Source organism: Phasianus colchicus, chromosome 28 (assembly GCF_987193195.1).
Source record: "Phasianus colchicus chromosome 28, bPhaCol1.hap1.1, whole genome shotgun sequence".
NCBI lineage: Eukaryota > Metazoa > Chordata > Aves > Galliformes > Phasianidae > Phasianus > Phasianus colchicus.
The window spans coordinates 5226187-5249360 of record NC_143463.1 but is presented as its reverse complement, the minus strand read 5'-3'; the positions used below and the strand labels follow the sequence as shown (position 1 = coordinate 5249360).

At 47.7% G+C, this 23174-nt stretch overlaps 1 protein-coding gene across 16 annotated transcripts in view; it reads right to left on the bottom strand.

Annotated features, from left to right (window-relative positions):
• The window catches only part of PTPRS (protein tyrosine phosphatase receptor type S), a 124269-nt gene that overhangs the window by 52339 nt on the left and 48756 nt on the right, over positions 1 to 23174 (bottom strand). For 14 of the 16 annotated variants that reach the window (XM_090126175.1, XM_090126174.1, XM_090126176.1 and 11 more), the window contains exons 3-6: positions 21370 to 21515; positions 20310 to 20451; positions 13691 to 13879; positions 4701 to 4811 (exon numbers count right to left, since the gene is read on the bottom strand). In XM_090126175.1, the coding sequence (XP_089982301.1) occupies positions 4701 to 4811; positions 13691 to 13879; positions 20310 to 20451; positions 21370 to 21515 (588 nt within the window). Of the gene's footprint in view, positions 1 to 2521; positions 4550 to 4700; positions 4812 to 7143; positions 7162 to 10625; positions 10635 to 13690; positions 13880 to 20309; positions 20452 to 21369; positions 21516 to 23174 lie in introns of those variants that run through there. The other 2 variants (XM_090126186.1, XM_090126180.1) reach the window with 2 other exon arrangements.

The following is a 23174-nucleotide window of genomic DNA, read 5'->3' as shown; positions in this document are numbered from 1 at the left end:
TACAGAGGAGCTCCTTCGTCTGGAGGCCAGATGCGCTGTGCAGCTCCCATACAAACCGGCATCCCATCTTTAGAAGTGCTGATTTCCCACAAGAGCTGAGCCCTCCTTTACACTTTCAGGTGAAATCTGGGCAACTGCCTTACACAGAACCTTCCCTATGGGCCGAGCTGCTGGCACAACTCCTCTCTCCCACTTCTGATCTGCTTCTGCGGCTTGCCATGAAGATGCTTCTGCATTTTGAGCTTGGAAATTCCCTGCTAGCAGACTCTGTTATTTTGGACTGTGACATGATCTGATCCATAATGATACACAGTGCAAACCATTGGCCAATACCTTCAAGACCATGCCCCTAAATCCCATCAGACCAGGTAACTGCCTGGAATGGGTTTCGAGTCTCTGCTTCCTTGCCCAGTGCCATTCAAGCCTACAGTGACTGCATTCAATTTAGCTTTAGTTTATTGTTGTTGATGTTATTATTGTTTTTATTGGCTCTTAAGGAAGAATTTATCTTAAGACCTTCTCAGACCACAAGTGATTCTAGCAGCAGCAATGCAGTTAGGGCACGTTTGAGATATTTCATGAAAGATAAAATAAACAAATACAAAAATAAACGGTGCATAAATCCCTTTTTAATTGCATCTAAATCCTAAAACTCAAAGTCCTATTCATGAAGGAAAATCCCGTGATTAGTGGTGACTAACACCTTTTAGTCCCAGGCAGGAGGGAGGTGGGATGGGAACACCTTCTTTCAAACTATTCCTTCTCTCCTGCTCTTTTTAAATAGAGCACGTCTTTTTTTCTTTTTCTTTAAATAGAAGGCTGGGGCTGGGAGATGCCTTTTGGTTCTTGTTGGCATTAGGCAAAGTTAGAAGAGCCACAGCTGGCTGCTCTAAAAGACATGATCAACAGTGCAGCATTTTGGAGAGGTACCGTGGTACCTATGGGGGAAGAGGAGAGACTTGAAGGGGGGGGGGGAATACCAGTACTGAGGGTCCGAGCACTGAAATCTCAGTATTTTAAGAAAAAGAGAAAGAAAGACAGAGAGAAAGAGAGAGACAGAGAAAGAGAGAGACAGATACTGTGTCAGTACTGCACTGGATTTCTCAAAAATCACACAGCTTTAATACCTGTACACTAGGAAAGCCACTCCTTTGGTAGATTATTAAGTAGTGAGGACTGATGGGTGGAGGGAAATGCATAAACAGGGACAGAAGGGCATTCAATTCTGCACAGGGCAAAAGCACCAAGCACCAGAGGTACAACTAACACACTGCAAAAACCCACCTGTTTACTATCCCATGTGGCTCCCCACTCAGGATGCACACATGGGAGGCAACAGAAGCTTAATGGGGATAAACAGGGAGATGAGAAGAGGGAAAAGAGGCATTTTCAGCTCGAATGTAACTTGTCAGATTTCTTACTGCTGTTTACAATATGGAATGCAGCTGCCAGATGTGCCCCTGCAGCATCTTTCGTGTCTACTGCTGCTGCATTTCTCTTTCCACGCTCCTCTCCAAAGGAGGGCTCTGCCTTATCTGGCAGCGGCATTTCGGAGCTCGCCGTGCCGGCTGCTTTTTGAGGTCCAATGTCAGGGAATGAGGAGGGCCAGCGGGGAGAGGCAGAGCCGTGAGATGCGGGCTGTGAGGGGCAGACGCCTGCGTGCGGCAGGGCAGGGAGGGAGCTCCGTCCTCCGTGGCAGAGCAGCTCCTGCGCGCGGTGCCTCAGCTCTGCACAGCGGGGCGGGGGCCGTCCTGCCGTCCTCTGCGTGCAGGAACTGGGGGGCAGCCACCCCCAGCCAAGGCACGCGGCCCAGGCCCTGCCCTCGCTCTGCCCTCCGACCATCTTTTCCACTTCCCAAGTCCCTCCCTCCCCTCACGACAAAGGCTCGTCCCCAACAGCAGTGCTTCCACGGACAGGCGTTAGAGCTGTGTGACCCCTTCCTGCTGAGGACTGGGGGTTCGGTTACCACTGGGGGGGCAGGAACACTGGCTTCTCACAATGCGTTTGGAATCAACTACAGCACAGCATAACCAACCAGAACTGAAACGGGAAACCAAGAGAAAGCAAAAAACCCAACGGAACGAACCACTTAGAAAGTAATTGTAAATCCACTTCAAATCAATCAGAATCGTAGAAAAGGAAAAAAAAAAAAGACAAACCAAACAAAAAAAATATACATACTTATATACAGAAAAAAATAATTTGTAATTAATTTAAAAAGTGGCATGCAAAGAAGATTGTTACATTCTCCTATCATGCATCAGGCCCAATGTCCAAACGGCAAGGTAACCATGACGACAGAAAGTGCAAGAACTCAGCAACATTACCAAAGGATGCATAGAGGCCCACAATGCAACTCAACTCATCTCCGCAAGACCCGGGAACAGCGGGTCTCGCTCATCTTAAAGATTTCTTGCTTTTTCTCTTTTTTTTTTTTTTTTTTTAATTTTCATTTTTTATTTTCTCTTAAGAATGTAAAAATGTGGGTAAAGAAAGTAAAAAAGAAAAAAACCACACCAACCTTCTCGTAGCTCTGAGGGATGTTAAGGGGGTTTGATGCGGAACACAATGACATGAGGAGAAGAGAAAAATAGGGGAAACACAGAGAGAGTAAAAAAAGGCCTTCTCAAGGCTGTCAGCTGCAAATTGATTGATTTTTTTTTTCTTTTTTTTTTCTTTTTTTTCTCTTAACCAAAACAAAAAGAAAGGAAAAAAAATGAAGATAGTAACAACCCTCCTTCCTCGCCTTCCTGCCTTCCCCCTCCCATCCAGCCAGGCCACAGCAGCGAGCTCTGCAGGGTCGGCCCGTGAGCCGTCCTGGCCCAGAACCGTCCGGGCCCAGGATGCCGACCTGCGGAGCTGCCGGGGGGCAGCGGGGGCCGCAGTGGGGCCCTGCAGAGCGCTCAGCCCCGGCACAGCCCTGCTGCCCCGCGCCCCCCGCCCCAACCCGGCTCTGAGTAAGGAAAAGGAAATCATTAGAAGGAGAAAAAGAAACCCAAAGCGAAACATTTCTCGCAGTGTTCAAACTTACAACTCCTATCCCAGGTGCTCTACAGAGACAAGCGTGCTACGGGAGAAACAAGGCAATTGGGAACGCGGGAGTTTGGAGACTCTTAAAACAAAAAAACGGGAAGAAAAAGGCGCGTGAATGTCCCCTCCCACCAACGCATAATCCACTGCAGACACCTTTACCTTTCCACGATAATAACAGACAAGAAACAAGGAATTAAACAGCATGAGAAGTGCTGAGCCGCCTGCACCCCGCAGGGACAGCCCTGGCTGCAGCCATGTCTGCGGGAGGGCTCCGAGTGGCCAGAAAGGTGGAGGAGATTTGGGAAGAAAAGAATATCGAAAAATCACCACCTTTTTTTTTTGGTTATTGTTTGTTTGTTTCAGAAAAAGAACTCCAGACATTCCAGCTGTCTGCCCTGGATGAGCATCAGATCCAGCCTGCCCCAGATTATATCAGGAATTGCTCTGAATGAGTATCAGTCCGGATTTGCATCCCAAAAAGCAGCATTTTAGGGCCTGACTGACAGGGCAAATTTCAAAAAGCAATTTTCCAGCTGGCCACAAAAGGCTATTTAAAAATGTAGCTTGGAAACGTTAAATTATTAAAAGCCTTCTCTCCATGTGCATGTGATTTAGTGAGCGTGAGACACGAGCGAGAGCGAGACAGAGAGAGAGAAAGGACGCCCGGAGCACAGCTCTGTGCGGGGCTGCAGAGGGAACGTGGGTGGGGGTGGGCGGCACTTCCTCTGCTGATGGGATGGAAATGGGAACAGTTTGCTGGGATGGAATTTTGTTGTTTTTTTTCCTCCCAATGGTATTTTTCTTTTCTTTTTTTTTCTTTTTTTTTTTTTTTAAGTGAGAAGGACCAGTCCTGCTCTCTCATTATCAAAAGAGTTTTGCTCTGGAAAGATATTAAACCAAAGCCACACACAAAATGTTACAGATGAGGGAGACTAAAGTAGAACAAAGAAAGCAGAAAGGCAACGGCCCCCTGGGTGGGAGTACATCGAGGGGGCACTCAGCAGGAGCCGGTCCCATCATCTGTTCCGTGTGATACGGGCAAAGGGATCTGTCACTGATGGCACAGATGTCTGCTGGCCACCTCCAACCTCTGTGCAGCTCTGCCTGTGGCAGCGCTCACGCCCAAGGCATCAGTGACAAAGTGTTGCTGGCAACAGGGGGAACCAGCTGGAACACAGGCAGGGAGCTGGGGATGTCCCCTCCTGCTGTACCCTGGGAAGGTCCTGGGGTGAAAGGGTCTGGCAGGGGGGCTGAGGAGGTCCCCCCCTCCTCTCACACCCATACCAGCAGAACCGCGACCTTCCCACTTCCAGTCAGCAGGGATTTTTAGTGACGAAAGGGGATTATGGCCTCTGCAGCCAAAGCTGGGTGCTCCCCTCTGGGCTGACGCTGGCAGATTCTTGGTCAGGTCTGGATTGCGCTCGGTTTCACATGGGTGACACAGCTGCTCTGCAGCTCTGGGGTGCCGGCCAGAGCCCCCAGCAGCAGGGAGGAGCTCAGGGTACACCAGGACCGCCTGCGAGCTCAGCAGTGCACTGCAGGGATCCGAGCAGAAGCACCAGAGCTTTCCCCGTGCTCAGCACAGGAGCAAATCAGAGCGCTGGGGACAAAGGATGGCCACGGGGAGGGCGGTATCTGCCAGCGCTGCGGGCCGACGCGCTCCCTACCTCTCACGTAAAGGTTTGCAGGTGAGGAGTAGCGCACTCCCGCGCTGTTGCTGGCGACGCATTCGTACTTCCCCTGGTCCGTCTCCTCGCTGCTTTCGATCTGCAGGCCACCTGGCAGGAGAGAGGGACACCGCAGCACAGACAGTCGTCACCACTTTGTTTTTAGAGGAAGCAGGAGTGTCAGTGTTGCTTTCTCTTCCCCTTGGGCAAACACGCCGGAACGCTGCTAGGGGTCTTGGGATGGGAAAGGAAGAGCCCTGCCAGGATCAGCTCCTGCCTGTGCTCTGCGCTACAGCTGGACATGGCCAGCAGGAAGGGAAACCTCACACCCGCCTCTGGATGAAGTGTCACTCTGTACTGAACTAATCAGCAGAAATACCAACTGTTGTGACTTCTGCAATGCAGACATTCTGCACCAGAACTCATGAAATCAGCTTCAGTAATCCGTATTACTGCAATCCCCAGAAATCTGTCTGAAGACAGTCAGCTTCCCCCTGCTCCATCTGAAGCAGCGACCACAGGGATGACAGGATTGTCACCCAACATCCAGCATCCCTGGAGCACTTTTACCAATGTTCTGTGCCTCAATTTGTGACTCTGAGGAATCTCACAGGAGATAAAGTGTGAAAATCACATTACTGCTAATGAATATTTTCAAATTGCGTGTTAGGCCTATGCTGACTAGACCACAAGGATTACATTATTTTCTTAAACCTCTAAATTATTGGAGTTGACAAGAACAGACCGGGAGCCCAAACTAAACACCCCCGTAAGCAGACATGCATGTATATGCAGCATGTAACTACATGGAAGAAAACTGCCTCATTTACCTCAAAGGGCTTCACTCCTGCAAAACTTCAGTTAGAATACATACAACATAAATAATTCATCGGGCTATCAAATGTTTTATGTATTAGGAGTACATGATTATACTACAGAAATGGGCAGAGCTCACATGAGCTGAGACTCTTAACTCCCATCCCTGGAAAAAGCAATAATAGAAAAAACAATTCCAGATCTAATATTAATGATAACATCTTAAGCTGGGTGCAGATGCAGCCCCTTCAGAGCGACGTGTCTGCGTGGGGAGGACACGGAGCTCGTGCTGTGTGCGTGCAGGGTGCAGCAGGATGCTGCGTGGGAAGCCGTGAGGCTGCAAGTGCTTCTGACAGCAACGGGGTGAGAAAGTGCAGCTCCCACCCAGACCCACTGCGTCTGGTAGATCCCAAAGGCAGGACAGAGAGTATTAAAAAAAATAACCCAACTACACAGAAAAACCCAAAGCGCTAAATCGGACTGAAGTCATTTCAAAAGAACCTGAGGGTATTTCAGTATGAGAGGAGTGAGAAACCAAACACTGAAGCTTCACATTGAAACATCAGCTGAGCATTTTTCACACTGAACTGAGTCTCAAGCATCATCTGCCGTCTGAAACTTCCACAGAGGTGGAGAGCTGCTCGGGGAGCCTCCCCAGAAACTTCTGTTTGTCTGGACAAATCTGTGATAACTTCAGCTGCTTCCAGGCAAACCTGCGCACCATGAGTGCTGCTCATCGGAGCGTGCGATGGGGTGAAAGCAGTGCAGAGCAGGAGCAGCACCGAACTGCAGCACAAGCTGTACTGCAGGGATGAGGACCCAATCCCTCGTCCTGACCACCACAGCTTTGCTGGTGAATGCGACGTGGAAGTTACGCTGCAGTCAGCTGCCAGGAGCCAACAGAGATGACGTGTGAAAAAATAATTATCTCACCCACAGCACCTGATGCTGCTTTTTACCAACAGAGAATTACAGACTTTTAAACTTGTCGGTGCTAAAGCAAGGTTCCAAAGGTGTGTGCACACTCTTCCTGCTGACTTTCATTGACAGCCTGAGCTCTTTTGGGCTCCATTAATGACACAGTGCAGAAGCTACTTACCATGGGTATCTCTTCCAGAAAAACCTAAGGGTGAGAGAGTGGAGAGGAGAGGGGAAGATGGGCCTGAAGCCAAGGAAAATGGGAAATGCTGAAGATCTGCCCGAGCAAAGGATTGGAAAACTTCCACTACAGTGAGTGGCTCAGGATCACTTTGCACCAATTAAGAGAGGCGCTAACTATTTACCAAGCTCTGATAGCATTTACTGCCCAAGACAATCATCTGTCCTTTGCAGTCCTGGAGAGATCAGCTCTTAAAACTCTGCCATAAATCTGAGGCAGTACAGCCTGAGATGTCATTAGAATAACAGTACCGGTATTACCGAGTGCACCCAGCAAACAGAAACAGACATCATAACCATATATAAAATAAAGACAGGTATAAAAAAGAAATAAATATCCAGAGGTGAAGCAGGACAAGAGAACGTAACACAACAACAAGAATCTGGATTGAGTACAGGTCAATGAAACAGGAACTGAGTGGAGAGAAGTGTTTGGAGAGTGGGTGAGTGAGTGGTGGGGGTGTCTTACCTCGGATCGGTGTACCTTCTGCAAAGAAAACAAAGAAAAGAAGTGAAAAGACTGCAAAAGCCCCAACACCTGGATTGCCTGTGGGAAAAGGACCTGAGTCAAGGAAGACAGTTCCCAGTAGGAAACTTCCTGTGCTATCTCAAATTAGAGGGACAGACTGAAGAGGGTTCAGGTACTCAAGGTGCGGATGCCCTTTATAAAGCAGTCCAATTCAGCTGGCTGTTTACAGAGCCTCTGTGGCACTTATCTTGGAAGCTCTTTGAGACTGGCTCCATTTTGCTGGTAAGAATGGAAAGAAAGTCTTCGAGCTCTCAGCTAACATTACTGTTTGTTATCTGCAGAACGTGTGATGAACCTGCACATCTTCATCACCCTGGGGGAAAGGGGACGGCATTATGTTGGTGTCAGCCAAGTCACAGAAAGGACATCCAGGTACCCTGCATCACATTTAGAGTTGCAGGTCTGATCCCAGCTCTGCCAGCGAATTCCCAGGTCCAAACTTAAGCTTTTGGCACGGATGTGTGAGGAATTCAATGCATGTCCTTATCAGGACCTTCAGTTATCCTTCAGTGGCTCAGCACAGAGATTGAAGCCAGATGCTCCGCATTAAATAAAGCTGTGCTACTGCTCAAGTGCAGGGGTACTCACGCCACTGTTCGAGAAGCATCCCAAACACCAGTGTGGGAGAGGGTATTTTTGGAGAGAAGAGCCCTGCTCTGCTTGCCTGCTGACTGCATCCCTCGGGTTATTTTTATTCAAACCCCCTCCAGTTGTCTCCAGTGCCTGACATGAGTGTTCTGCCTGGGCAGGTCTCACAGATGAGAGGAGGTGACTTCGTGGCTGTGAACCACACCGCAGCCCAGGTGGCAGCGAAATCACCGTGCCCCCGTTTGACCTCTGGAGCTTGAAACCATCTTCCTTTGAAAACATGGCAGGTCCTTTTGCTCACAGTGGCATTCAAACTCGTTACACAGCTTATTAAAAAAGGGAGGTTGATTGCTTTGCTTTTTTACCCCAATCCTGAGAACAGAGCAGATTCCGCGATTCCAAATATTGCCTCTTACGTGGGAAAAGCACAAGAGTTTCTCTGTAAGGGTAACGCTGCTGCCATTCTGCAGCCAGGGCTCATACTGTGCACTACTGGACCAACAGCAGCCTGCACACTCTCCTCTCCCCCGGCGAGAATTACGCTCCCCTCTCTAAGGAGGCGGAAACCGGGGCGGAGGTGAAGCAATGCGCCCGCGGTGACAGGGAGCTCTGCGGCAGAGGCAGGCAGAGGAGCCCAGGCCTCCCAGTGTCAGCCTGCCTGAGCCACAGCCCTCCCCGCAGCGCCCAGCCCTGCTCATCCTTCTTGTGCTGCGGCTCAGTCCTCCATTTTCAGGATAGAAGGTAAAAATATACAGATACTGATCACAGTTTGTCTTTATTTTTCAAAGGAGATGAGGGAAGAGAGGTATTATAGTGTTAGGATATTAGATTCTAGGTGTACTCAGCTTCTAGTTGAGAGGTTAGGTTATTGGCTAGAGAAAAGTTAGCGTCTAGTTAGGGTTAGGAACTAGCTAAGGTTAATAAAGCAGGCCGGTTAGCTATCAGGACAAAGGTTGGAGAGACAGCGCTTGAAAGAGGTGGGGGAGCAAGAATTTGGGCAGATCTCCACACGGGAGACGGCAGGAAGGTCTGAAAAAGCGAGAGACAAAGCAGCAAAGGGTTAAAGATCAACTCAGTGGAAATAAAAACAGCCTCCAATCCTTCCGTCTCAAAACTGGAGTGAAAATCTGCCATCTGTGGCACAAATCTGGAACAAGGCTAATGGGAAGCGGCTTGAGAGGGGAGGAGACCCCAGCACCCACCACTGTAACGTTTTGTTGGCCCTGCCAGGCTTGGCAACTTCCTGCAAAGGCACACTGCGACGGGCAGGAGGAACGTGATGGAAGTTTGAGCTGTCATACAGAAGACATATAGAGACGGTGGCAGAACTGCCCCGCGTTACCGTAGGCTGGTTATTTATTCCCTGTTCCATCTAAACATCAGGGCTGTCCCTGGAAACAGGCTGCTGGCAGCTCTTGGGGAGCCCAGCAATACCGCTTTAGGTGCTTCCCATTCTGACTCTGGCCTTTGGGACACAGAGGTGAGGAGCAAAACACGGTTATAAGATGGCCCACACCTGGGACAGAGGTGACAGAATTTGAACCAAAACGAGATCAGGTAACTCTCAAGGGAAGAACAGTAGTTTGAATGGTGGCAGGGACACAGATGGTAGATTTTCACTACTGGAGTTTCACATCTAACCAGCTTTGTATTCAATTTAGGGGAGCAGGATGAGGCTAGAAGGGGATCGGGGCAGAATAACAGCACCAGCTTTGCAAGAAAACAAAAGGAGGAAGAGTTCCCATGGATGCAGACCTCCCAGGTGGAAAGTAGGTTATGCAAAATATTCATTTTGCCTTCTGCAGCCCCCTAGGAACAGAAAATCTGTTCGTTCAGGAAAAACACTGAGGCTGCACAAGCCCAGACGGCCAGCACAGCATTAAGCAGCAGAGGCAAAAGGCACCCGGCCCTGGGACCGAGATGGTGCCAGGCAGAACTCCCCGCGCAGGCGTCTCCCTGGGCCAGAGAGGATGGGATCCGCTCTTCCACCATCCCTTCTCTAACTCTTCCCACACAGCAAGCTGCCCACGACTCTCTAAGCCTTCAACACAGGGAGAGGAGGAAAGTCACCATTGCCATGGTAATGACAGAAAACACATCCCCACCTTCTGTCAGACCACGTGTGTGAACATGTGTGTGCTGTGCTCCTCTCCCGAGGGCTGGAGAGAGCTTTCTATTCTAAACAAGCAAGCAATCATCAAGGGTCTTCTGCATTTTTAAAATGCCGGATCCTGGGTGACAGCTGCAATTGCTACATCTCTAATAACAAAAGGGGACGTGGCACAGGAGCTCTGCGGGGCTTCTCAGGGGACAGAGCTGACGTGGACGGGGTGCTTTTCCAACCGCCGGTGACGAACAGCCTCAATTTGGAAATGCTGCACCCTCACCTCTCCCTTCCAAAAAATCCAATAACTCTGTTAGATGTGAAACTCCAGGACCTCCTGCAGGTGTGAACACAATTATCACAGGTCCAGGGTACAAGCTATTGTGTATTTGGGGAATTCCAGGACAACTGTTGCTAAGTTACAAAAAAATCTATCCAATGTTAGGAGGTTCGTATTTAGCTGTTATCTCTTTATACAGAGTTATTAATTAGGATTATTATTATTATTTTTGTAGCCTGCAATACCCCTGCAGAAATTATTAAGAGGGCAGTAGATCCCTACTGAAAGAGTTAGTAGAAGAAATGCATGGCATGCCTCTCAGAAAGCTGTTACAAAGGAATTAGTTTAAAGGTGAGGGTTACAAATCTGGACATTAGCAGGTTTGGGGATTTCATTTAGCTTTGATTTTTTGGGATTTTTTTTTTTTTTTTTTTAATTGAACAAACTTACCAAAGGTCTCTGAATGTAAAAAATAGTGAAAAAAAGACAAAAAAGAAAAAAATTAAGTTTGTTAGAGCCACTTATTTAGAAAGCAGAAGACAACACACAAGACACAAAAGGTTTTAGGGCTCCTCTGATGTAAGAAGCCAACTGCTGAACGCCTCCCGCTGTCCCCCATAGGTGGCACGGCTGAGCAGAGGACATTGCTGCTGCTCAGAACGTGCCCGTGTGTGCAGGCAGAAACATCCATTTGTCGTCCACCACCGAGACCACTTACACTCACAGACAGTCTGGGCTGGTAAGGTTGAGATGTCGGTGTAAGACTGAGGGAAACAGGTGGCCAGACAGAGCTTTTTCCCATTTTTCTTTGACTGACAATTCAGCTTTTCATTCCATCTAAACGATCAAATGTTAAAAGACTCCCACTTGCTTGGAAGGAGCGTCTGGAGATGGAGGGAGGACCGGTGGCTGGAGGGAAGCTGCATGGCTGACAACATCATTACCTGTTTCTCAGTTATACTGAGGACTCTTAACAGAAATGGGACCACAGGACGATGTGAATGTAACGGCTGTAGCCTCAAAGGACCATTTGCATTGCCAGTGAAGTACCTGGCTGTTTTAATATAAACGAGAACTAAATCTGGACACGGCTGCCCAATTTTGCAGTGCTCTGTGTGTGACATTTCATTTCTACCTTTTAACGAGCTAATTTGCATGTTTGCCACTAAATCCTGTACCAATACAAATTCAGGTCTTAACGCCCTACCTAGTTCTTAACACCCTCTGTAATAATGTGCCATGGATGCCGTCCTCTGCAAGGCAGAACCTTCGTGGCTGTCCTGTCCCGTCTTGTCCTGCTGCATGTCCCTGTGCCCATCTCCATCAGGGAGCACTGCACAGCCAAGTCTTCAGAGACAGCACAGCTGCTGGCTTCTGTGCTAAGTCTGTTAGCACCCAGTGCAGAGACAAAGCTCCCATTTAGTGCGGGGCTCACTCCTCCTCCCTGTGCTCCCTTTCACAGAGGATTTCTCCAACACCCGTTAGTTGGCTGTAATTGTAATTTCCCTGAGGCTGGATTAGAGTGACACTGCTGACCTGTGCGTGAAAGACACTGAAGCTCATTAGCAGTGTCCTGAAGCATCCAGTGCCCTAACGTGTGCTAGTGCTACACTCTGGGCAGCAAAGCTTGTTTTCTGCAAAGGTAAACGTATTAAATTAAGTCCTGACATCAGCAGCACTCGCATCATCAGCGTTCCGACAGGCAAGACCATGCACATCGCACACTGGTTACAAATGCACACTTGAAATCTCCTTTGCCTTGGTCTGGATGACCCTGATGTTAACGTTTTCCACTTTCACAGGCCTTTGCATTGCAGAACATGCAAGTTTTGGAAAGCCCTACAAGTAGATGAAATAGGACAATAAATCAGAACCTCGACTTTCAGTCTTCCCATGTGAACACCTGCACTCCTTTCACAGAAGCAACAGGTTTCTGCCCCAGAGGACAGCAGGGATGCTTCACCAGCTTACTAATTCAAAGAAGCTGTAAATGAGATTAATTTTCAGCAGGCATCTTCAGATTTATCAGAAAGGTCAAGGGTTCCCTCAGAGGCAAACCAATTCACTGAAAAAAAAATGCAGCATTCAGGTGGCTTTAAGGAAAACATCAGATCAAAACCAGTTAAGGAGTATAAAGGCATTCTAGCAAGATGATAAATGTATTAAAAATAATCTGCCTGTGCATTACTCACACTTCAGCTCATGGTCACAAAGCATGATATAATTCTAGTTTACCTCTCATTATTTATGCTGAGTGATTTTTTTTTATTTGCATTTGACTCAGCTGTTACAATGAAACAGAGAGGTCAATCTCATCTGGGTTTGTGGGATTCACCAATCCATTCTAATTCTAACAAAGCAGCTTAAATATCTGCTTGTTAGTTTGCTTCACTGAATAAGGAAGCATTGATGCAGGTGTACAAAAGCTACACCGAACTGGAACTACACTGAGCCAAACCGGTGGCTGCAGAGTTACAAATCTTTGCATAGATTCCTGCTAGGTCCAACAACAGAGGCATGTTTTCTCCAGGTGGGGTGAGAGCAGTCGGTCCAAGCAGTACCTGAAGAGGACCACTTCTGGGGGTAGTTTCTGCCAAGAAGTAAAACTTCCACAGCTTGTTTCATAATTGCAGTTATCAGCAAGAAAGCAGGGAAGGTTGTGTGTGGATTTTCTTTTAAGCTGAGAAATTACTTTATCAGAAGCATTCATTAATAAATCCACCTATGCCCTCCTTGCATGTGTGCACATACACACTCACACTGTGAACCAGGATATTTAACAAGTACACAAACAGCTCCTGAAACATGGATATTAGGAGATGTCACGTTGACACACAAAAACAACAAACATAAACAAAAGAAGCAGATGGACAAGCAGATGGGGAAAGACGGAGAACTGACAAGAGCCACGGAGCTGGGGTACATCTGTTCAGAGATCCACTCCACTGCACTGCCACTGAGCACCGAGGGGTCGCTCACTGCTCACAACTGCTCTCCAGCAATGACTGCAGGGATGTGATGCCAGAGAGATCCTTCAAGAGCTGCTCTTCTCACCAGCTCTGACAGGCTCATTTACACCAACAGGATCTTGCTTCCACAGCTGCAGACCTTATACCAGGTGTGTGTGGCCTAACGTGCTGTCTTGTCGTAGTGATTCTTTCCCCAGCTCTTGGTCTGAGGAGGAAACCCCCAGCCCCTATCCAATTTCCCCTCACTGCAGTAACATCACTACTGAGGCAAGCAGACTAGTTACAACATCTCCTGCAGGAGAACCAGCTTCCCTTTCTGCTTTCCTTCATAACAGGGAAGGGCAGGAAAATGGGGTGCAGGGAAAAACGCCCCAATCATTTCCTGGGTAAGAATGTGAATCCCAAAAGTGAAGAAAAGCAAATGACCCAATCCACACCTGTGAGGCTGACATTTATAGGCCCCCTCCTCTGTTTCAGAAACCCCTGGGCATTCCTTTAACAGCTGTATCTATATCATGATTCTCTGATCTCACACAGAGACCTCACCTGATCTCAGCTGCTTTATTCTCCCGTTGCTCGTGCTTGGGTCAACAGGCAGGAAATCTTTAAACCAGGTGATCTCTGGGTCTGGGTTCCCACTGGCTGCACAGAGCATTGTGGCCGTTCGTGTCCGCTCCACCACTTTCAGCTGGGGCCCCATGTCAATGTTTGGGAAGCCGGGAGGTAACTGGTCCTCTGGTGGGAGAGAAAAAACACAGCGGTTACACACACAGCTGGGACCAGGGCAGCTGGAGGGGCTGTTCAATGGAACACGCCAAAAAACGCAGTCAGGCAGAACTGCTGCCCAGTTCTCTGAGCAGTGAGATTCAAGAAAAGGCTACTGCAAATCATCCATAGATGGCCTGCAAAAACATGTCGAGCAGTAAACTCTACCCTCCTGCACATTATGTGTGACTATCCTAATGCCCCACAAGAACAGTTTTACAGTTAAATACAAAATCTGAGTCTAAAAAGCTTTGGGGCATCTCAAAGTCTCTCCAGGTCTTGCAGTGCATCCCTCTCCCAGGTAAGTGACTTGCACATACTTGCTCCTACAGCAGAAGCTGTGCATACATATGGCACAGATCCCTGTACTGCAGAGTACAGCACATACAGTCACATCTGAAAGGAATAATTCTTCCTTCCCCCCCCAAACCCCACAATGCAAAACAAACTGCGCAAGAGGAATAATGAAAGTGACTACATGAAAAGGAATGTCAAAAACACAGCGAAAACGAGGAGGGAAAGGAGAGGAAAATATCATCCAGCTGTAGTTACCAGAGGGGACACACACAGCAACAGTAAGCCAAGTGCTGTCAGACAGGGTGTGATGCTCAGCTTTATCGGAGCGCTGCTGCCATGGAAGAGGGATGCGGCACCAGAACCGCGCAGCCGGGCTCAGCAGAGCTCCCTGCCGCCTCTCAGCCCTGCCTTCACCTTCGCTAATGAGGGTGAGGAGGGCAATCCTAACCAGCGTTGACTAATTTGTGATAACTAATATAAAACGCTAGCGCTTCCCCCATAATCTTTGTCACGATCTCCTCGCATGTTTAAGAACGGGCACTGTTTCCTTCTCTGATCATTACTGGAGCGTTATACGCCATCCATCGTGACTCAGTGCAGAGTGAAATATCTTCTCCTCGTACATCAAAGGAACCTGACCACAAACAAAAACACGTACCACCCCATAACTGCAAAAGTAATACAGGTTTCACAGCATGGACTAACTTTCAGCTGTACAAAGGAGCAGTTATCTCAGTGCATCTGAAATGCCTCAAAACCAGGTATTACTTTCAAAACAGAGACACAAATACCCTTAACCAGGGACTGATCCAAACCCTTGAGGTCTCACTTCACCAGGCTGTGCTCGGGCTTTGCAGCAGCTTCCAAACAGCATCTGCTTTTGCAGATCATGTGTGCTGCAAAGGCCCAGCCCCTCCCGGGAGGGAGCTCAGGGCTGGAGAGCTCGGGGAATTGCTCTGCCTTCGCACAGCTTTCAGCCAGGCTTTTAACGTCTTCCCTTCCCTTCTCCCATTTAACCAGGCGGTGGTGTGTTGTTAAGGAGCTGCAGAGCTGCTGCCGCATTGGCTGCAGATGACATCATTATTGATTACTGCTTTTATCCTGCTCCCTGGCGATGCTACTCCACCTGGCTCAGACCCACGCCCGTTAATTTCATGAACCAATTAATACGTGTGCGCGTATGTGTGCGTGTGCATGTGTGCTGGGGGAGGCCTGGTACAACTACTACTGCCGAGTGTTTCTAATTAAACAAAATGTTAATCTTGCAGCACATTGTGCAGAATTCCTCTGAGTTTAATTAAAACAACTGCGACTAGAGGCGTGATCAGATTTGAGGATCAGATCAACAGAGGAAGCACCACCGAACATCACATACTGCACTGATCCAAGAGCTCAGATTTCCTTCCTGCCAGGAAAGTGAAACTGGCTTCATCCCCTAACAATTGGATTCCCTTTAATAATGCAATTACAGTCTCAACTCAATCCCCACAAGACATGCACACGCATGCCCTGCCACCTCCTCCTCAATCCCCAAACACCAGCCCAGACCTGTTACCAAGTAAATAAACAAGGGACGGTTTGGATTGTGAATTCTCTTTCTAAAAGCAGCCCAGACAACTGCAAGAACAAAAGAGGGAAGATGCAAGCTTGGAGGGCACACCTGGCCTGCTGCTGAATCCCAGGCTAGCTCACGCAGGCGAGTGTTGTCACACGCTGCACTTGCCACATTAACAGAGCTCATACTGCTCTTAGACTGAGAAGTGTAAAGGTTTCCCTTGAGAAAAAGCTGATGAGTTATCTCAAGGCCACTGAACAAAGTAGGGTGAGAAGCAGCAGGGGAGGAAAAACTGAGGGAGGCAGGGAAAGGAGAGCACTTCAGCATTCATTTGTATTAAATCCTACTGGAGGCTGTGCTCTGTGCCGCGAGCCGCGCATGCACTGATGCACACACGGTCCTACAGACAGAGCAAAGGGCACCAGCCGCAGCAAAAGGAGACACCCGCTGCCTCTCGTCCCTCTAGAAGGTGGCAGCTTTGTGTTTAGATAATCAGTTGTGCTAGAAATGAGGATGATGAAGGAAGATGAAGTGGGTGTTGCTGCTGCTCTTTTTCCCGCACGGCGTGCAGTTATTTAATAATTTAGAAGAGGAGGAGGGTATGAGCATGTACAGATGAGCTACGTATTGAATGCAGAAAGCTACAATGAGGATGTTGTTGAAGAAAAGAGGAATTTTTTGCTTTCCTCTGGAGATACACAGTCCTGCTCACGGATACTGGCTGGTCTCTCATGAGTCCGCCATCCTCACTCCAAGGGCGAAGGGCCAAGATCACAGAGATGAAGCAGCTCAAATGACACTAATTTTAAGCAGAACCAGGATCAGAATCCGGAACTTGTGAAGCTAAGTCCTGTCTTCTTCATCAACTTTATGAATGTGTTACAAGTATCCCCATCCCCAACATGCATCCCTGCATTAGCACCTTGCAAAATGACACCAAGTTCCTTCCATCAGGATATACACACTGTGTCTTAGCTAACCAGTACCAGCAGCCGAAGACAGTTTTAATACGTGCCAGGAGTCTCAGCAACATGCTCTGCTTGTTGATTCCATGCATTCTGATCTGAGAGCTTTGCTATGAAGATAACTAAATGGGCTTAAAGACACTCAGATACGTGAGCTGGCCCCACAACAATGCAGGTAACACACGGCCTTCCCTACCACCAGCGTGCTCCTATGCACTCCACTGCATTAAAATTGGCCTGACGTTTTTCATAAGCTACAGAACTAATCTGCTTTCTACTTGGCCCGATCTTCAGGTCGTTACAGGAACAGCCAAGCAAGACCAGTTTGAAGCACATCTGCCAAGACCTTCTCAAGTGGCCAGGTAACACCTCCGAGGCAGCTCTGCCTCAGCATGCGCTCCTGTGGGGCTCAATGCTTTCTGCTGAGCATCCAGAACTCGTTTGTGTTTTGTTGACCTAAAGCCAACGATTACAAAATCCAACCAAACAGCAGAAGTCTTGCTAGAACATTCTACATGCCCACACCAGATGTCCTCTTTGAGTAGGAAATGTGTGATGGAAATTTCAGGGCAGGACCGCTAGAGAAACGAACACTTCATAAAAAAACAACAGGGAATCTCTAAAAAAAAGTCTGAACATCCGTACCCAGCAGCCTGATCCACACACTGGTAATTTCTGCCACAGACCTCACGTGCCTAACAGCCTCCCTCCTCAATTTTCCAGAGTGCAGTAATCCTCAGGAAAAGACAGCATCAGCCAGCATGCAGCGAGCTGTCAGGGCGCAGACCTGGCTCCATTACGTTTAACTGGACCGAGCACTGTTTTTTATGGGATCAATGTACAATTCATGTTGCATTTACTAACTACTCACAAAGGGGAGCCTCCATGGAACTCTATCAGCTTCAATAAAGCAAAGAACCAATCTCTGCCTGCCCCTGCTCCAAATGCAGCTCGCTGCCTCCTCACAGCAGAGGCAATGCAGGCAGAAGGCTGCAGCCCGGTCACCTGCAGGCAAGGTGAGGCAGGGAGTGAACCTCCATGGCACAAGAATCGCTGCCATGGGCTGCTACAGAAGTGGAGGGAAGACAAAACCTGTGTATAGGAAGCAGTAACAGTAATAATAAAAATTAAATTATGCACCACATTTAAATTATACACCTTTCCTGGAGTGAGGAGCTTACAGAAACAATACCAACTGAGAGCTGGGGTGCCTGTGTCAACTAGCTTCCCTTCTGCCTAAGTTATGAAAAATGACAGCAGCTGGAGTTAACAATAACTGGAAAGTGCTTCCCAAAACCACTTTCTTTCCTTTTCTTTGGGCTCTGCGGGAATCAGGTTTGCAGGCACTACTTCCAGCCTGCTGTGGAAAGAACAGCAAGTCTACCCAGACCTGCAAAAACTCAGATCCGAGAAACAGAACAGGAAGGATAAATGAGGCAGCAGAGCTGGAGTAAAGATGTTCTGTGAGCTGAGTGGTGTCCATCACAAGCTTTGCTTCTCAGAGCTCCCAGAGGTGTCCTCTCCTGCAGCTTCCTGCTATTAAGTGAGTGCATATGGACTTCTATCATGGTCTGATCCAAGAACAGTCATGTGGATAACCAAAGAAGGGTTTATTCCCCCTTCCTTCAGTAGCCACATCTAGGAGGGAAGAATGCTTTTTTCCTTTCTGTTTGTGAGACTGTCTGCTCTGGCACTAAGGAAATCCCATAACTGTTCATACACGTGTATTCCATGAAGTTACACAAATGTATTTCAAGCTGATTACAACAGCACAGCCAACAGGCTGCAGAATGAGTCCAAACCCCATCCTGCAGAGTTTGTAACAGCTGGGGCCCAGGTTTCCATACTCCACAGCATGCCAAGATAACAGCTTCTGCAAATGACAGCTCACATTCATCTCCAAGCTGTGGAGCTGCCCCCATCTTTCTGCCAAGCATTCGTTCTGAAAGTGAGAGAAGAGAGACAGAAAGGAGGAGGTGGCACTGCAAGGAAAGACAGAGAAAAGACAAACAGGAGAGTGGGTGAACGTAGAAGGAGATTGAGAAAAAAGAGGAATAGATGCCAGCATGCTGACTTTGTCATTGTGGAGATTAGTGGATCTGTGCTTGGTACTTTTAACCTCCCCATCACTTACAAATGAAGACAAAGAGGAGACAATCTGTGCTACGTGAAAGGTAGGGAAAGATGAAGGATGGAATAACTCCAGCAGTGCAGGGAAGGGGAGGGTGAGCTGCAAAAACTGCCTCGCCGGTGCTCTTCAGCAACCTGTTGGACAAGACCTGCAGGTCATTACTGCTCCCCCCAGTTTTCTGGACTGGTACCCTACCTGCTTTTGTAGTCAGTTAGCTAGGCTAATGAACAAAGTCCCATCAGGCAAGCAGAACAGCAGTTCTTGCGAAAGCACCACAGCACTGGAGCAAAGCACACAGTAATAATGTTCTGGTGGGATCAGCAAAGTGCATAATTAGTCAGGCAGGGAGATACAGCTCCTGTTCTGTCATCTGCCTCTCTAGCTGACATGTGTATGATGCTGATACCGGAAGGAAGAGCTGCAAAAAGACATGTACAAAGCAGTGCTGTCCCTAAGGGCCATCACTGAGCTCAAGGCATCATTTCCCATACACTGCAGCTTTCTTATGAGTGCCTGAAAAACGCACTGAGAATTCAGAAGATTTGCGAGAGCAGGAGTTGGAGGGCAACATTCTTTCTTGCCACTGATCACATTACATTTAAGGGATAGAAATTTTGGTTATGATCACAGGGGCACCTCTCCTAAACTGTCACAACTCCATATATGAGAGGAAGTGTGAAGAACAGAGCTTTCAGCTCCCAGCCAGACCGCAGCTAAACAGCTCTGCCATAAAGCACTGTTGCAGCCTCCCCACCACGTATTGCCAGCAGAAGGTTAAATGCCACACCAGGCAGAGGAGCAACAAAAAAGATTTCAGTGCACCTACACAAATCTGTCAGGCATGCCTGGACCACAGGCTTGCATCCTCAAAGGAAGCCAGCAGCTTGCCAACGCAGAGCCTGCCAGGTGAGCAGCAGAAGGGATATTCCTGCTACAAAAGGCTTTGCCATGTGCCCTTTATGTCTGATCTTTGTTTATTGCTCTGTGCTAGGAATCTGCACACAAATTTAGCTCCACATTGCCAGGGATGTGCTCACTCTCCGTTCAAACAAAAGGACATCAGATGCTGTTGAAAATACTGAAGTTGCTGAAGAAGAGGCGTTATCTGGTGCTACTCATAAACCTGGGGAGGGAATATTTATTGTAGGGAAGATCATGGAGACCTAGGATAATTCATGTTGGAAGGACCCTCAACATATCTTCCTGACAGAATGTCTACGTGGTCTGGTAATAGCAAGCACTCTGCTTTTGTTTCTTACATAGCCATTTTATGTAATAAAAATTTAATTAATAAAAGCAAACAGATCTGATAGGTCAAAACAAACCAAAAAAGGACTTTGTGCTCTGGCCATGTATTTTGTGACAGTCTTCCCACCCACTGGAAGGAAGAGAGAATCTGACGGGTACCTTCTCCCGTGACACTGACACACGGCAGGCAGAAATGTTCTTTACCTCGGAGGACAGTGAGCTTGGCATGGACAGTGACTTCCCCATGAGGGTTTTGAGCAACACACTCATAAATGTTCTCATCCCGGGGAGTCCGGAGCGGCTGGATCCTCAGAACAGCACCTGCACTTTCATCAAATTCAATTGTCTGGGGAATAAAAGGAAAGAAACACATACACATAGTAAGCGTCCTTGGCTTGCAAGCAGAAGGTTAATTTCTGCTTCTAAAGGAGGCACCAACACATATACAAACACACATTGGCTGTCCCACCCCACAGTGCCCAGCATACAGCCAGCATGGCCAGCTTCTCTGTGCTGACCTGAAGGAGCCAGGGAACTGTCACACCAAACCCCATCCCTGACTTCTGGCGCACCAAAACTGCTATGTGTATCTCAGATGCTCTCACGTGATGAGTCATGGTGATGGTGTGTGTGGGGTGGGCTCAGAATACAACTGTGATGAAGCAGGGGGAAATGGACTGAGAGAAATAGAAAAAGAAAAAAAGAATCTTTGCCTCATTCTTCCATCTGCATAGGCAACTAACCCCACAAAGCTCTTCTGAGCACACAGCTGCCTGGCAGGACAGAGTCCCACAGCAAATTCCACAGGATGACCTCCAAGTTCTTGTTACTCCGGTCATTTCTATCCAAATTATTTCTATCTAAGCAGTGCCAGTAACTATATTGTTTACTTCAGGCTGTTCCAGAGTTAAAATAATGAGTCATGGATGAATATGAAAGATGCATTTGTGGAGCCCAAGAAGTACCAGCTTAGATCAAGGAGAAAGCAGCTTCACGTTACATCTAAGGAGGGAAAAACTAAACAACCAACCAACAAAACAAAAGAAAAAACACTAATAACAAAAAACCCACGAACTCTGTTGCTTTGGAACAATCTCACCTTTTAACACAGCCAAGAGCTTGTATTTCATTCTTACTGCTGTTAGAACTCCTCCTCTGCCAAATCTCCCTTTATTATCAGGCCTTAGAACGACCACGAAGGAGCACTAGCTGCTTTCTGTCAGTCCCTGTCTACATACACAATGACTGGAAGGACATCTCTTACCTCAAACCTCTGGGAGTTCACTTTCTTCCCTTTCTTGTTCCAGGTGACTCGTGGCTTCGGGTCTCCAGTTGCTTGGCATACAAAAGATGCCACCCCTCCCGACACACCAATTTGGTCCACTGGTTTTTTAATGAACACAGGGGGACCTTTTAAAATAAATAAAAACAAGAAAAAAATCATAATTGGCACAAGGACAGACAAACTCTAATAAACAATGTCTGTAATTAATAGTAGCATTATCGCCGCTGTTCTCGTATGATCCCAGATGAAATCCATCCTCTGGGCCTTCTGGGAAGGAGCAGTGCTTCCTCCCATTTTGCATATGAAGAAGCTACATCACAAACTGATTAACGGCCTGATCCTACAGTGAGATTTCAGTGGGATGAGTTGCAAAGCCTCTCTTCTGAAGAGTGGACTTTTAAGCCATGTTGCACAAGTGAAGCTGATGTGTGAAGTTCATCATCAGAAGAAGCTGAGATGAAAACAGTTTTTAAAAATGCTGAAAGCCAAAAGCTCCTCAGTGACCCCTCATAATCAGCTGCACAGAGGTGCAGCAACGCCTGAGCCAACACACTCTGTGCCTGGGGCTGCACTTTAGCCAGCCTGGGCCGACGGATCACCACTCGTGCTTGCAGCAGCTCTCCCTCATCCCCAGCCACGCTGCGTCCCCCCACATCCAGCAGTCTGCAACAGCACTTCTGCAAGGAGGGGGAGGATGCTGGGACAGGCCTTCCGATCCAGGAAGGAGTCTGGGACCTTCTGACGGGAAGAATACAAGGCCAGAAGTGTCTGTGCAGAGCCCATTGCCTTTGTCTATGGGAAATCTCCCTTCCATACTCTAACCTGTTTCCCGGCACAGTTTTCTCTCATCTAGTTAGTTTAAAATTTATTGAAATATTTCAATCACAAGGCCACAGCTGTGTTCAAATAAAATCACTCAGATCATAAAGTTGCCGTCTGTTATTCTTGAGAAAAGTAGACCATGTGACTGTGAAATCTGGGTATTTATATGTACATACTCAGAGTCTATAAAGCAAGATGTAAAGGCCTACTGAAGAGCTTACAATGAGGCCAAAGAGAGTGGTCTGCAGGGTCTTTCAGGGTTTGAAAGATAAAAGGAAGCATTCCTCTTTCCCTGCCTGGTGTGGCCTGGAGTATATAAATAAAAGCCACTGAGCGAGCTCATGTGATGCAATCAAGCATTTGTTTCCATGCTGGAGATAAATACAGTTTTCTGGAGCTGTTTATGTCCCATCGAATGCTGTGTACAAAGCACTGGATGTATAAATATCCAGATCTATATTTAGAGGTCAGAATATTCTTTGCAATGTTACTTCTAAAGGTTATCAAGCAAGTCCCACCAGAGGCATTGGCACTTGGGAATTTGTCTTCCACCCAAGAATGGCAAAACCAAACTCTGCTTCAGGCTCCATCTGCCTGAACCCAACTTCCTCCCTCCGTTCAGAATCCGACGAGTTAGCAGAGGTCAGATCTGAAGGTACAGCCAAAGTCATCCAAGGCTTAAGAGCACTTTATTGACATAAGCTCACTGCCTAAAATGAAAGCCCCTAACAATCCTTAACGTTACGTATACACTGATATGGGTGCAAGCAGTACGATAAGAGCACAAATAAGGACAAACAAAGTTCTATTTCTGTCCTGAAGAAAGTGGAAGTGCTCCAAATGGAGAACAAAGTGGAGTCATAGCTCAGCATTCCTTGTTAGGAGCTCTGCTGACTCCCAGGGTGCTAACAGGTAAGCTGACCTGCTCTTCCAAGACCGCTGCGATGCTGCGCTGCCTACGA